General features: G+C 40.9%; 2 protein-coding genes across 3 annotated transcripts in view; both read left to right on the top strand.

Moving 5' to 3' along the window:
- Positions 1 to 219: 219 nt before the first annotated feature.
- Positions 220 to 6,673, top strand: tspan14 (tetraspanin 14). 2 transcript variants are annotated; one of them, XM_034551924.1, is made up of 10 exons: positions 220 to 259; positions 636 to 745; positions 1,796 to 1,876; positions 3,618 to 3,668; positions 3,826 to 3,972; positions 4,207 to 4,377; positions 4,489 to 4,614; positions 4,927 to 4,977; positions 5,384 to 5,509; positions 5,641 to 6,673. In XM_034551924.1, the coding sequence occupies exons 3-10, from the start codon at positions 1,796 to 1,798 to the stop codon at positions 5,704 to 5,706; spliced, it is 819 nt and encodes a 272-aa protein (XP_034407815.1). In that variant the 5' UTR covers positions 220 to 259; positions 636 to 745; the 3' UTR covers positions 5,707 to 6,673. The 2 variants fall into 2 exon arrangements, with proteins under 2 accessions (XP_034407815.1, XP_034407816.1); XM_034551925.1 differs by lacking the exons at positions 220 to 259; positions 636 to 745 and adding an exon at positions 874 to 1,397.
- A 2,708-nt stretch (positions 6,674 to 9,381) lies between these two features.
- The window catches only part of LOC117744250 (echinoderm microtubule-associated protein-like 4), a gene marked incomplete at its 3' end in the record, with an annotated part of 32,847 nt that continues 26,529 nt past the window's right edge, over positions 9,382 to 15,699 (top strand). The window contains exon 1 of the mRNA XM_034552437.1: positions 9,382 to 9,692. Within this exon, the coding sequence (XP_034408328.1) occupies positions 9,668 to 9,692 (25 nt within the window). The remainder of the gene's footprint in view (positions 9,693 to 15,699) is intronic.

The following is a 15,699-nucleotide window of genomic DNA, read 5'->3' as shown; positions in this document are numbered from 1 at the left end:
AATAAATCACCACTTGCCAAATCCTCCTCAAACTGAACATCAATAAACATTGCACTGCTGTCACTTTATACTTTTAGAGACACTGTATAGCTGCACGGCGGTGTAGTGGCTAGCACTGTCGCCTCACAGCAAGAGGGCCGCGGGTTCGATTCCCGGTCGGAGCGGTCCTTCTGTGTGGAGTTTGCATGTTCTCCCCGTGGCAGCGTGGGTTCTCTCCGGGCTCTCCGGCTTCCTCCCACAGTCCAAAGACATGCTGCAGGTTAATTGATCTCTAAATGTCCCATAGGTGTGAATGTGAGAGTGAATGGTTGTATGTCCCTACATGTGCCCTCGATGGACTGGCGGCCTGTCCAGGGTGTCCCCTGCCTTCGCCCTATGTCAGCTGGGATAGGCTCCAGCGCCCCGCGACCCTAATGAGGATAAGCGGTATTGAGGATGGATGGATGTATAGACTTTCATTTTATTTTTTACATTTTCATTTCCTTTATTATCATTTAAATTCTTAAATGTAATATGCCCTGCTATTTTATTTTATTGTATTATATATTCAAGTAATTTCCCTCTGGGGATGAATAAAGTAAAATCTAATATAATCTAATATACTGTATATACATAACTGATTATTTAACAAACAGTAGATGGCAGCATAACGCCGTTGCACCGTCTCTTCTGCTGGAACCAAAGAAGAAGAGGAAGAGCGTATTTTGTTTCTTCCGGAAGCAGAAGGAGTCCTCGTCTGAGCAGGGTGTGTTACTTCTACTTTAATCTTTCAGTGTGTTACTTCTACTTTAATCTTTTAGTGTGTTACTTCTACTTTAATCTTTTAGTGTGTTACTTCTACTTTAATCTTTCAGTGTGTTACTTCTACTTTAATCTTTTAGTGTGTTACTTCTACTTTAATCTTTTAGTGTGTTACTTCTACTTTAATCTTTCAGTGTGTTACTTCTACTTTAATAATTCAGTGTGTTACTTCTACTTTAATCTTTCAGTGTGTTACTTCTACTTTAATCTTTCAGTGTGTTACTTCTACTTTAATCTTTCAGTGTGTTACTTCTACTTTAATCTTTCAGTGTGTTACTTCTACTTTAATCTTTCAGTGTGTTACTTCTACTTTAATCTTTCAGTGTGTTACTTCTACTTTAATCTTTCAGTGTGTTACTTCTACTTTAATCTTTCAGTGTGTTACTTCTACTTTAATATTTCAGTGTGTTACTTCTACTTTAATCTTTCAGTGTGTTACTTCTACTTTAATATTTCAGTGTGTTACTTCTACTTTAATATTTCAGTGTGTTACTTCTACTTTAATATTTCAGTGTGTTAGGGTTCCTCTGAGCACGGTGTGTTGATCAATGCATGAATAAACACATTTACCGGTTTTATATATATACACACATACGGTAGGTAGGGTTAGTAGGTATATGTGTGCACAATTCTTTAGGTATATGTCAGTGTTTCCTCTTTCTGAATAACACAATGTTGAAGAATTAATTTTGTATACTTGAATCTTTTTGAATTGTTTTATTTATAGTTTTTGGATGAAAGCTGCTCCCCAAGACACTGACTTGTTTCCATAGTGCAGCATTTGTTATCATAGATTCAGTATTCTCAGCTAAAGTTACGTCATTTCCGTCTTTTTGAAACTACTTCTCAGTAGTTGGACTTTTGTTATTTCATGTTATGAAAGCCCTGTTGAGTCGTTTACTGAAGGCTGAAGTTACTGAATTGTTATTTATGTTGTATTACAATGTGTCCTTAAGATACAATAGATAGTATATAACTTATTTATCATTGGCAGATGTACTACTATCGATATGACAGCACTGAGGTGAGCTGCTGCTACAAGTACCTCATGTTCAGCTACAATATCATCTTCTGGGTGAGAAACCTGAACAATACACACACACACACACCTTACAATTTATCTTTTCAATACATCATTAACAATACATGTTAACAATATAAAATGTACTAGAATACATCTTAACAATATATTCCTTTACTAGAATACATTTTAACAATACATTCTTTTACTAGAATACATCTTAACAATATATTCCTTTACTAGAATACATCTTAACAATATATTCCTTTACTAGAATACATCTTAACAATATATTCCTTTACTAGAATACATCTTAACAACATATTCCTTTACTAGAATACATCTTAACAACATATTCCTTTACTAGAATACATCTTAACAATATATTCCTTTACTAGAATACATCTTAACAACATATTCCTTTACTAGAATACATCTTAACAATATATTCCTTTACTAGAATACATCTTAACAATATATTCCTTTACTAGAATACATCTTAACAATATATTCCTTTACTAGAATACATTTTAACAATACATTCCTTTACTAGAATACATCTTAACAACATAGTCCTTTACTAGAATACATCTTAACAATATATTCCTTTACTAGAATACATCTTAACAATACATTCCTTTACTAGTATACATTTTAACAACATAGTCCTTTACTAGAATACATCTTAACAATATATTCCTTTACTAGAATACATCTTAACAACATATTCCTTTACTAGAATACATTTTAACAATACATTCCTTTACTAGAATACATCTTAACAATACATTCCTTTACTAGAATACATCTTAACAACACATTCCTTTACTAGAATACATCTTAACAACACATTCCTTTACTAGAATACATCTTAACAATATAGTCCTTTACTAGAATACATCTTAACCATTCCTTTACTAGAATACATCTTAACAATACATTCCTTTACTAGAATACATCTTAACAATACATTCCTTTACTAGAATACATCTTAACAATACATTCCTTTACTAGAATACATCTTAACAACACATTCCTTTACTAGAATACATCTTAACAACACATTCCTTTACTAGAATACATCTTAACAATATAGTCCTTTACTAGAATACATCTTAACCATTCCTTTACTAGAATACATCTTAACAATACATTCCTTTACTAGAATACATCTTAACAATACATTCCTTTACTAGAATACATCTTAACAATATAGTCCTTTACTAGAATACATCTTAACAATACATTCCTTTACTAGAATACATCTTAACAATATAGTCCTTTACTAGAATACATCTTAACCATTCCTTTACTAGAATACATCTTAACAATACATTCCTTTACTAGAATACATCTTAACAATATAGTCCTTTACTAGAATACATCTTAACAATACATTCCTTTACTAGAATACATCTTAACACTAGAATACACACATGTAACTGCACTGAGCTCTATGGTGCTCCAGGTGAGGCAGTACGATATTAAGAATATTAGGTTTTGCATTCACAGTCAGTGTTTCTTCTAGCCACTTTTTTGTATTTGTCTAATATTACAGTTTTACATGTTCAAATGGTGTTCACATGTTCAAATGGTGTTCACGTGTTTACCTGTGTTTCCTTTCAAAGCTGAGAGAGTTATTTCCTGTCTGCTCACCAACTGACAGGAAGTGGTGACTTCCTGTCAGTTGGTGAGCTCAGTCAGTACTATTTGCTGGACTGTGTGATTTCAAAAAAACACTTGACTTTGTGTTATTGGATATGCCTAATCGCTGGTGTGTGTCTTTGTGTTGCAGCTGGCTGGAGTTGCCTTTATTGCAGTTGGTTTCTGGGCATGGAGTGAGAAGGTGAGGAAACAGTTTTCATATTAACCGAAGAGTGAATGACACTGCATTTTTCTCTTATTTCATTTATAATAGGCCAAATAATTGAATTCAGTTACTTAATTGAAAGAGTTACAGACTCTTAACTGGTTTCCCCTTCCTTGTGTGTTGTGGATTACAGGGAGTGCTGTTGGATCTGACCCAGGTGACCCGGCTGCATGGTTTCGACCCAGTTTGGTTGGTCCTGGTGGTTGGTGGAGTCACCTTCATCCTAGGCTTTGCCGGCTGTGTGGGAGCTCTGAGAGAAAACATCTGTCTGCTTAAGTTTGTACGTTAAAAAGTCTGTCTGCTTATGTTTATACGTTTAAAAAGTCTGTCTGCTTAAGTTTGTACGTTAAAAATGTCCGCCTGCTTACGTTTGTACGTTAAAAACATCGGTCTGTTTTCGTTTTTACATTAAATGTCCGCCTGCTTACGTTTGTACGTTTAAAAACGTCCGTCTGCTGAAGTCTGTACATAAAATAATGCTCGATGTTCTCGGCCTTTGTGTTTTTTCCGTTAGTTTTCTGGTGTGATCGGCTTCATCTTCGTCCTGGAGCTGACTGCTGCGGTGCTGGCGGTGGTTTTTCAGAGTCAGGTCAGAGAGTGGATCAACGACTTCTTCTTGGCAAGCGTTAAAGGGTACAGAGACGACATCGACCTGCAGAACCTAATCGACTCTCTGCAGAGGATGGTAACCTATCACTGTCTGAGTTAAACCTTTATTTTCTAATTCTTTAACAGAACCACTGCTGTGGAGCTCAGGAACCTTCAGTTAAACCTTTATTATCTTGTTCTTTAACAGAACCACTGCTGTGGAGCCCAGGAACCTAACGACTGGGATCTAAATGTTTATTTTAGCTGTAATGGAACCCATCTCCGCAGAGAGAAGTGTGGCGTTCCTTTTTCCTGCTGCATCACTGATCCTGCTGTGAGTGTGAGAGTGTGAGAGTGTGAGAGTGTGAGAGTGAGAGTGTGAGAGTGTGAGAGTGTGAGAGTGTGAGTGTGTGTGTGTGTGTGTGTGTGTGTGTGTGAGTGTGTGAGAGTGTGAGAGTGTGAGAGTGTGAGAGTGAGAGTGAGAGTGAGTGTGAGAGTGTGAGAGTGTGAGTGTGTGTGTGTGTGTGAGAGTGTGAGAGTGTGAGAGTGTGAGAGTGTGAGAGTGTGAGTGTGTGTGTGTGTGTGTGTGTTATTCACTTTAAACCTGATTCAGTCTCAGGTAGTGAATGGATTGTGTTTGTTTCAGGACTCTGTGCTGAACACTCAGTGTGGATATGACGTGAGGAGCCTGCAGGAGGTGAGGTCACTTCCTGTTCTTTAAATGTAGCTTCTTGTTTGGACAGGTGAGGGCTAGCGTGTGTGTGGGCCGTCTCTTCACGGGATCCAGGTTTATCATTACAGAGGTTTTGAACCCTGCGGTAGGAGGTTGCTGAAGATGACTGGTCAGGAACATTCTGTCTCTTTTGTGGACCGATTTCGTGTGACCAATAAACCCTTAAAGGTGTCCAACCATTCTCTTGTCTACTGGTAGCTAGCTTGTAGTTTCCACTGTGAGGAACAAAACAAAAACTATTCTCATCTGTGTTCATGAGAGGAACTATATATCCGACTAGCTAGCTAACATTATGTGTCGTGCCAGTTGCTGCTGTGAGCGGGATGACGGCACAAAATCTTGTTAGAACCTGTTCTGTAACGTTCTGCAGGATCCTGCGCAGACGAAGTTGACTGATCACATCTACACTAAAGGCTGCATAGCTGCGCTGGAGGACTGGTTACCTGGAAACCTCTACACCGTGGCCATCGTCTTCATCGTCATCTCTCTGCTGCAGGTTACAATTTAGCTTTATTTATGTTGTTCAGGCTCAGAGACTCAGATCTTTGAGATCTGGGTCTCTGGACCTGCCTGGTTTCTCCTGGATTCAGAGTTCTGTACCTGATGTGTCTTTCTACTTGTGATCAGATGGTGGGGATCTACTTGGCCAGGACTCTGATTTCGGACATCGAGAAGGTTAATTTCAGCTACTGAAGCAACACCCACAGAGGGCGGGGCTTCTTACACAGGCCCGAGGCCCTCCGCCAGGGGGACCTAGTTTCTTCAGATGTGCCTTCTTCTTCTTCTTCTTCTTCTTCTTCTTCTTCTTCAGTAACTCTGCTGCACCTGCCTTTATTTCCTCTCATCAGTCAGATGATCTACTGAAAACATGGCTTCCTGTTGAATGTCATGAATCTATCTTTGGGCCTTTGGATGTTGTTTGGTCCGTCTCCACCAGACTGCCTTCACCGTCCTGCCACTTAAGAATCAACACACTTGGTTTCTAACAGCTGCCTACGATTCAGTGCCTCCATCATCATCATCATCATCATCTTTAGGTTGACCTGAAGACAAATATCACTAATTGAAAGCAACATTGAAACACGTTTTTTAGAGGCGGGCTAACAAAGGCTCCAGCTCTCCCATTGGATAACTGACGGTTCAGACCAAAGAAGAAGAACAGCCGTTAGCTTCCATTAAAAACTAGACTGATTCCCGGCGGCTCGCTGAGGTTTCGTAGTGACGAGTAATCATTCCATGACGAGTTCCAGTGGTGATGAATGAAGAGGGTTCTTGGTTCTACTCCTGTTCTATTTCCACAGTTCAGATGGTCACATACTGAACACTGAGTTAAGAACCTGAGTTCACCTGAAGGTCATGTGACCATGTGTTTGATCGAATATGAAGACTTTTTTTATTCTGGAGCTTTATGTGAATAAGGTTTTGGTTTCAATGTTTTGTGTGAATAAACATGTTTTAGATGTTTATTCACACAACCCTAAACCAGAGAATATTCTGAATTGTTTGAATTTTCTACTTTAACTGATTCCCTCTTTCTGTTCATAAATGAATGGTTTAATTGTAGTGTTTGAGTTTTATTCTAAAGGGATTAAAAAAAATAAAAAAAAATAAAAGTACATTTGTTATGTCTTTATATTCATTATAATAAAAATGAAGTTTAGTCGGAGGGTTTCATTGTTCATTGAGGAACGTTTTTGACCTGATGAAGTTTAAACTGTGTTCATTCATGAAAAGTTATTTCAAACCTTTGTGTTGATCAATTATTTGATTTACAGACTAGTTCACAGTTATAAAACCAGATAATACAATAAATCACATCTCTGCTTTTGATATTGGATTTGTATTTCACTTCTCTCATTAATAATAATAAATCAAACTACCACTGTTTCTATATGCTTACATATTCAAATATTAAATCAAACAAGTCAATGATCATAGCTATCAAATATTCATTCACCTTCAGAATGTTAACCTAAATGGCAACAGTAAACGTGTACTTTAACTGATATTTCCATAGATTTTTAAATTATTTTTGTTAACATATACAAACACAACAAAACTATCCATCCTCTACAGAGTAAATACAGTCATCACATCATACAAGCATAATATACCTAATGACAATAGGATTGGCCAGTAGGCAGAAACCAGAGTGCTAAAACTGTTGCTTATCCAACAGAGTCAAATACATACATGAATATAAAAACAGTTATGTCTATTGTGCGCCTCATGACAGCTACAGGGTATCAGGCATAGTTTTGAGTTTCCCCAAGTATGTCAGAACCGGATCCCAGGTGGAGAAGAAAGTGTTCCTTGACCCCCTCAGCACATTCATCTTGATGCAATGAAATAAATGAATGAATTTACATCTCTCCATTGCACCTTATTAACTCTGCTTCCTCCCCGGAGTCTTTGTGACTTCACGTCTCGTAGGGTCCATTGGACCTGGAGGTGTCTGATGCCTCCTCCCATTGGCCCTGCTGATGCCCCACCTCCTCCTCTCTACCTCCTTATGTTTCATGGATTGTGGAGTTCCATTCATACATTGTCATATTCATGTAATGTGTTTATGTAACTCTGTAATGCTGTTCATTCTGTACACATGACATATATTGCGTCTGTCCATCAGGGGAGAGGGATCCTGGCCCAGTGACGACAGTGTCAGATGCAACCGGAACCGGGCCGACGCGTTTCTTCTTTTGGCTACCTCGGCAGTATATAGTTTCAGTCTTATAAGCAGTCTATAGTTTCAGTCTTCCTATAAACAGTCTATAATTTAAGTCTTCTTATAAACAGTCTATAGTTTCGGTCTTATAAACAGACTATAGTTTTAGTCTTCTTATAAACAGTGTATGGTTTCAGCTTTCTAAACAGTCTATAGTCCATGGTTCAGCCTTATAAACAATCTATGGTTTCAGTCTTATAAACAGTCTATGGTTTCAGCCTTATAAACAGACTATAGTTCCAGTCTTCCTATAAACAGTCTATAGTTTCAGTCTTATAAACAGTCTATAGTTTCAGTATTCCTATAAACAGTCTATAGTTTCAGTCTTCTTATAAACAGTATAGTTTCAGTCTATTAAACAGTCTATAGTTTCAGTCTACATATACACAGTCTATAGTTTAGGTCTTATAAACAGTAGTTTCAATCTTCTTATAAACAGTCTATAGTGTTAGACTTGCTATAAGCAGTCTATAGTTTCAGTATTCCCACAAACAGTCTATAGTTGCAGTCTTCTTATAAACAGTCTAGGGTTAGTCTTGCTATAAACAGTCTATAGTTTCAGTATTCCTATAAACAGTCTATAGTTTCAGTCTTCTTATAAACAGTATAGTGTTAGTCTTCCTATAAACAGTCTATAGTTTCAGTCTTATATAAACAGTCTATAGTTTCAGTCTTCTTATAAACAGTATATAGTTTCAGTATTCCTATAAACAGTCTATAGTTTCAGTCTTCTTATAAACAGTCTATAGTTTCAGTCTTATATAAACAGACTATGGTTTCAGTCTTCCTATAAACAGTGTATAGTTTCAGTCTTCTTATAAACAGTATATAGTTTCAGTCTTCTTATAAACAGTCTATAGTTTCAGTCTTCTTATAAACAGTCTATAGTTTCAGTCTTATATAAACAGACTATGGTTTCAGTCTTCCTATAAACAGTCTATAGTTTCAGTCTTCTTATAAACAGTCTATAGTTTCAGTATTCCTATAAACAGTCTATAGTTTCAGTCTTCTTATAAACAGTCTATAGTTTCAGTCTTATATAAACAGACTATGGTTTCAGTCTTCCTATAAACAGTCTATACTGTCAGTCTTATAAACAGTCTATAGTTTCAGTCTTCTTATAAACAGTCTAGTATTAGTCTTGCTATAAACAGTCTATAGTTTCAGTATTCCTATAAACAGTCTATAGTTTCAGCCTTCTTACAGTCTATGTATTGTAATGGTAAATGTTATATGCTTAGTAGTATTTTATATTTTCATATAAGTAAATAGCGTAGACTACCACGTGTGACTTTCATGCAGTAGATGTCCTTCTGTCTGAATAACCATCAAAGTAAACAGACCTCTCTGTAGACTTGGACTCTGGAGGACTCTGTGACACTGTAGAGCCTCTTGAAAGGACTCGGTGAAGACCTTCACACGAGGAACCTTGTTCCGCTCACATGTACCCTCTGTTAGTGTTGTGGTGCCGGTCAGTGACCTCTAGGCGGCGCTGCAGCTCACCATCTGCGGTGAAGGCGCTGAAACTTGACCCCCCCCCCCCCGTTTCCTCCATTCCTCCCTCTCCTTTGCCTGCTCCCTCTCGCCCCCCCCCCCCCCCCCCCCCGTTTCCCCCCCCCCCCCCCCCCCTCAGGGGGAAGCGCGCTCCCGGAGAGGCGGAGTCGGAAACGCGCAGCATCGGTCTGTCGTTCTGCGGCTCTGCGGCTCCTCTCGTCTGTTTCTCGGCTGATCTTCCGCGTTTCTTCTTCTTTCTGCCCGCTGGAACGCGTCGGATCTTCGGCCTCACGGACGGACGGACCCGGCGGGTATAAACCCGGCTAGCTCGGCTCGGCTCTACCCTCTGCGGTGAAGAAACCCGGACGGAGGCCCGAAGCGTGCGCTTAGACTCCCCGAGGCCTCCGGCCCGGACTCCCGCTTTTCTCCCGAAAAATGGACGGATTCACCGGCAGTTTAGGTGAGTCCCGGCCGCCGCGAGCGCCCCAGAGACCACCGGGATACCTGTCCGCGCTGCGGGGGCAAGATGAGACCTGCACACGTGTCACTGTTGTATTTATCAAGAAGCCTCTGCACCGCCCCTCCGGCTTCTGCAGGGACACAAAACCAGCAGCTCCTTCTGAAGATAAAGACCTGTATCTGTTAGAGACCTGCAGAGATAAAGACCTGTATCTGCTAGAGACCCGCAGAGCTATAGACCTGTATCTGTTAGAGACCTGCATAGCTATAGACCTGTATCTGCAAGAGACCCGCAGAGCTATAGACCTGTATCTGTTAGAGACCTGCAGAGATATAGACCTGTATCTGTTAGAGACCCGCAGAGTTATAGACCTGTATCTGCTAGAGACCCGCAGAGCTATAGACCTGTATCTGTTAGAGACCTGCAGAGCTATAGACCTGTATCTGTTAGAGACCTGCATAGCTATAGACCTGCAGAGATAAATACCTGCATATGTTAGAGACCTGCAGATATATAGACCTGTATCTGTTAGAGACCTGCAGATATATAGACCTGTATCTGTTAGAGACCTTCAGAGATATAGACCTGTATCTGCTAGAGACCCGCAGAGATATAGACCTGTATCTGCTAGAGACCTGCAGAGCTATAGACCTGTATCTGTTAGAGACCTGCAGAGCTATAGACCTGTATCTGTTAGAGACCTGCAGAGCTATAGACTTGTATCTGTTAGAGACCTGCAGAGATAAAGACCTGTATCTGCTAGAGACCCGCAGAGATATAGACCTGTATCTGCTAGAGACCCGCAGAGCTATAGACCTGTATCTGTTAGAGACCCGCAGAGCTATAGACCTGTATCTGCTAGAGACCCGCAGAGCTATAGACCTGTATCTGTTAGAGACCTGCAGAGCTATAGACCTGTATCTGTTAGAGACCCGCAGAGTTATAGACCTGTATCTGCTAGAGACCCGCAGAGCTATAGACCTGTATCTGTTAGAGACCTGCAGAGCTATAGACCTGTATCTGCTAGAGACCCGCAGAGCTATAGACCTGTATCTGTTAGAGACCTGCAGAGCTATAGACCTGTATCTGCTAGAGACCCGCAGAGCTATAGACCTGTATCTGTTAGAGACCTGCATAGCTATAGACCTGCAGAGATAAATACCTGCATATGTTAGAGACCTGCAGAGATCAGAGATACAGACCTGTATCTGTTAAGAGACCTGCAGATATATAGACCTGTATCTGTTAGAGACCTGCAGAGATAAAGACCTGTATCTGTTAGAGACCTTCAGAGATATAGACCTGTATCTGTTAGAGACCTTCAGAGATATAGACCTGTATCTGTTAGAGACCTTCAGAGATATAGACCTGTATCTGTTAGAGACCTGCAGAGCTATAGACCTGCAGAGATATAGACCTGTATCTGTTAGAGACCTGCAGAGATAAAGACCTGTATCTGCTAGAGACCCGCAGAGCTATAGACCTGTATCTGTTAGAGACCTGCAGAGATAAAGACCTGTATCTGCTAGAGACCCGCAGAGATATAGACCTGTATCTGCTAGAGAACCGCAGAGCTATAGACCTGTATCTGTTAGAGACCCGCAGAGCTATAGACCTGTATCTGTTAGAGACCTGCATAGCTATAGACCTGTATCTGTTAGAGACCTGCAGAGATAAAGACCTGTATCTGCTAGAGACCCGCAGAGATATAGACCTGTATCTGCTAGAGACCCGCAGAGTTATAGACCTGTATCTGCAAGAGACCCGCAGAGCTATAGACCTGTATCTGTTAGAGACCTGCAGAGCTATAGACCTGTATCTGTTAGAGACCCGCAGAGTTATAGACCTGTATCTGCTAGAGACCCGCAGAGCTATAGACCTGTATCTGTTAGAGACCTGCAGAGCTATAGACCTGTATCTGTTAGAGACCTGCATAGCTATAGACCTGCAGAGATAAATACCTGCATATGTTAGAGACCTGCAGATATATAGACCTGTATCTGTTAGAGACCTTCAGAGATATAGACCTGTATCTGTTAGAGACCTTCAGAGATATAGACCTGTATCTGTTAGAGACCTGCAGAGATAAAGACCTGTATCTGTTAAGAGACCTGCAGATATATATACCTGTATCTGTTAGAGACCTGCAGAGATAAAGACCTGTATCTGTTAAGAGACCTGCAGATATATAGACCTGTATCTGTTAGAGACCTTCAGAGATATAGACCTGTATCTGTTAGATACCTTCAGAGATATAGACCTGTATCTGTTAGAGACCTGCAGAGCTATAGACCTGCAGATATATAGACCTGTATCTGTTAGAGACCTGCAGAGATAAAGACCTGTATCTGTTAGAGACCTGCAGAGCTATAGACCTGTATCTGTTAGATACCTTCAGAGATATAGACCTGTATCTGTTAGAGACCTGCAGAGATAAAGACCTGTATCTGTTAGAGACCTGCAGAGCTATAGACCTGTATCTGTTAGAGACCTGCAGAGCTATAGACTTGTATCTGTTAGAGACCTGCAGAGCTATAGACCTGTATCTGTTAGAGACCTTCAGAGATAAAGACCTGTATCTGTTAGAGACCTGCAGAGCTATAGACTTGTATCTGTTAGAGACCTTCAGAGATAAAGACCTGTATCTGTTAGAGACCTGCAGAGCTATAGACTTGTATCTGTTAGAGACCTGCAGAGCTATAGACCTGTATCTGTTAGAGACCTGCAGAGCTATAGACCTGTATCTGTTAGAGACCTGCAGAGCTATAGACTTGTATCTGCTGTGTGTTTGTAACTGTGTCACAAAACCTAACCCTATTTGTAATTGTGTTTGAGTTACCGTGTGTTATGTTTGTAACACAAACACACAGTAAGACAAACACAGTTATGCAAGCACACAGTAACAAATACACACAGTAATACAAAAGTTGTCCCGTGTTATCCTGTTGTTGTAATGTGTTAGTCCTGTTGTTGTCCCGTGTTAGTCCTGTTGTCCCGTGGTATTCCTGTTTTCCTGTTGTTGTCCCGTGTTAGTCCTGTTGTTGTCCTGCTGTTGACCCGTGGTATTCCTGTTGTTGTCCTGCTGTTGTCCTGTTGTTGTCCCGTGTTAGTCCTGTTGTTGTCCTACTGTTGTCCCGTGGTATTCCTGTTGTTGTCCCGTGTTAGTCCTGTTGTTGTCCTGCTGTTGTCCCATGGTATTCCTGTTGTTGTCCTGTTGTTGTCCCGTGTTAGTCCTGTTGTTGTCCCGTGGTATTCCTGTTGTTGTCCCGTGTTAGTCCTGTTGTTGTCCTGTGTTAGTCCTGTTGTTGTCCCGTGTTAGTCCTGTTGTTGTCCTGTTGTTGTCCCGTGGTATTCCTGTTGTTGTCCCGTGTTAGTCCTGTTGTTGTCCTGTTGTTGTCCCGTGTTAGTCCTGTTGTTGTCCTGCTGTTGTCCTGTTGTCCCGTGTTAGTCCTGTTGTTGTCCCGTGTTAGTCCTGCTGTTGTCCCGTGGTATTCCTGTTGTTGTCCCGTGTTAGTCCTGTTGTTGTCCCGTGTTAGTCCTGTTGTTGTCCTGCTGTTGTCCCGTGGTATTCCTGTTGTTGTCCCGTGTTAGTCCTGTTGTTGTCCTGCTGTTGTCCCGTGGTATTCCTGTTGTTGTCCTGTGTTAGTCCTGTTGTTGTCCTGCTGTTGACCCGTGGTATTCCTGTTGTTGTCCCGTGTTAGTCCTGTTGTTGTCCTGTTGTTGTCCCGTGGTATTCCTGTTGTTGTCCCGTGTTAGTCCTGTTGTTGTCCTGTTGTTGTCCCGTGGTATTCCTGTTGTTGTCCCGTGGTAGTCCTGTTGTTGTCCTGCTGTTGACCCGTGGTATTCCTGTTGTTGTCCCGTGTTAGTCCTGTTGTTGTCCTGCTGTTGTCCCGTGGTATTCCTGTTGTTGTCCCGTGTTAGTCCTGTTGTTGTCCTGTTGTTGTCCCGTGGTATTCCTGTTGTTGTCCTGTGTTAGTCCTGTGGTTGTCCTGCTGTTGACCCGTGGTATTCCTGTTGTTGTCCCGTGTTAGTCCTGTTGTTGTCCCGTGGTATTCCTGTTGTTGTCCCGTGTTAGTCCTGTTGTTGTCCTGTTGTTGTCCCGTGGTATTCCTGTTGTTGTCCCGTGTTAGTCCTGTTGTTGTCCTGCTGTTGACCCGTGGTATTCCTGTTGTTGTCCCGTGTTAGTCCTGTTGTTGTCCCGTGTTAGTCCTGTTGTTGTCCTGCTGTTGTCCCGTGGTATTCCTGTTGTTGTCCCGTGTTAGTCCTGTTGTTGTCCCGTGGTATTCCTGTTGTTGTCCCGTGTTAGTCCTGTTGTTGTCCTGCTGTTGTCCCGTGGTATTCCTGTTGTTGTCCCGTGTTAGTCCTGTTGTTGTCCTGCTGTTGTCCCGTGGTATTCCTGTTGTTGTCCCGTGGTATTCCTGTTGTTGTCCCGTGTTAGTCCTGTTGTTGTCCCGTGTTAGTCCTGTTGTTGTCCTGCTGTTGTCCCGTGGTATTCCTGTTGTTGTCCCGTGTTAGTCCTGTTGTTGTCCCGTGGTATTCCTGTTGTTGTCCCGTGTTAGTCCTGTGGTTGTCCTGCTGTTGTCCCGTGGTATTCCTGTTGTTGTCCCGTGGTATTCCTGTTGTTGTCCCGTGTTAGTCCTGTTGTTGTCCCGTGTTAGTCCTGTTGTTGTCCTGCTGTTGTCCCGTGGTATTCCTGTTGTTGTCCCGTGTTAGTCCTGTTGTTGTCCCGTGGTATTCCTGTTGTTGTCCCGTGTTAGTCCTGTGGTTGTCCTGCTGTCGTTAAGATTACATCAATCAGGCTTTTCGGTTCCACAAAGCAAGTTTGGCAAAATCACCATAGCAACACATCCATAAACTTTAACTTGCTCCAGCGCAGGCTAAGTTAAATTAGCTGGATAAGCTGGCAGCTCCTTTCCTCAGAGATCCCATTGATGAAGGAGTGATATTAGTTAGATTAATGTTTCATAGAGAGAGAGTTCTTATGACGTGATGACTTCCTATAGAGTGATATTAGTTAGATTAATGTTTCATAGAGAGTTCTTATGTCATGATGACTTCCTATAGAGTGATATTAGTTAGATTAATGTTTCATAGAGAGAGAGTTCTATTTACAAACCTTGTGGAGCCGAGGTAGATGTTGTCAATCGAAAAGGCTTTCACAGCAATAATGTGCAGGTACTTATGACATCATACAATACTCATGTAGTGTACAATACCCATACTGTATAATATTACATTACATTTTATTTAGCTGACGCTTTTATCCAAAGCGACTTACAATCATGTTACAGAGAGCAATTCAGGGTTAATTGTCTTGCTCAAGGACACATCGACTGATTGAAAGATGGACCTGCTAACCACTGACCCACAGTCGCCCTGTAGTGTACAATACCCATACTGTACAATACTCATGTAGTGTACAATACCCATACTGTACAATACTCATGTAGTGTACAATACCCATACTGTACAATACTCATGTAGTGTACAATACCCATGACATCTTAGGTGATCTGTGACTCCACCTGCCTCATAACAAATGTTGAGACTCCAGAATATTGTAGAACATGATTAAGGTGGACTCCTGAGAAGAATAGAGAGAATCATACACAATTTCTTTTCATTGCTTCAATTGATTGAATTTCTGATTATGAATAATAAATACATACATACTGATCTGCCCATACACAGATTCACACACATATTCAAACTCCTAGTTCTATATGGTCATCTCCACATACATGTATACACATATGTATTATCTACTTGTTCTGGAAGAGTTGAGATAGTTATTTTAGATCTCATTGGATGATGCATGCCAGTAAGCCGACTGCCAGCAGGCACATTTAAAGAAATATAATCGGATGGATTGGGGTGATGAGGCACTTAAAATTATCCAATACATTTTTCCAACACTTAAGCAGCGTTCACACCAAAAGCGTTGTGAGTAGATTCTATTAAAGTCAATGCACAGACGAATGGATGCGAATAAAGCACATTTTCATCC

Source organism: Cyclopterus lumpus, chromosome 15, assembly GCF_009769545.1.
Source record: "Cyclopterus lumpus isolate fCycLum1 chromosome 15, fCycLum1.pri, whole genome shotgun sequence".
Lineage (NCBI taxonomy): Eukaryota > Metazoa > Chordata > Actinopteri > Perciformes > Cyclopteridae > Cyclopterus > Cyclopterus lumpus.
The sequence above is the reverse complement of the archived record's forward strand: the minus strand, read 5'-3'. Positions and strand labels throughout refer to the sequence as shown.

What these genes read in the sequence shown, in the direction of transcription:
- tspan14 (XM_034551924.1), top strand. Translation starts at nt 1,796, where the DNA reads ATGTACTACTATCGATATGACAGCACTGAGGTGAGCTGCTGCTACAAG. An exon ending in TCGACTCTCTGCAGAGGATG is followed by an intron (nt 4,378 to 4,488) that starts GTAACCTATCAC and finishes GTTCTTTAACAG; the next exon opens with AACCACTGCTGTGGAGCCCA. An exon ending in ACGTGAGGAGCCTGCAGGAG is followed by an intron (nt 4,978 to 5,383) that starts GTGAGGTCACTT and finishes AACGTTCTGCAG; the next exon opens with GATCCTGCGCAGACGAAGTT.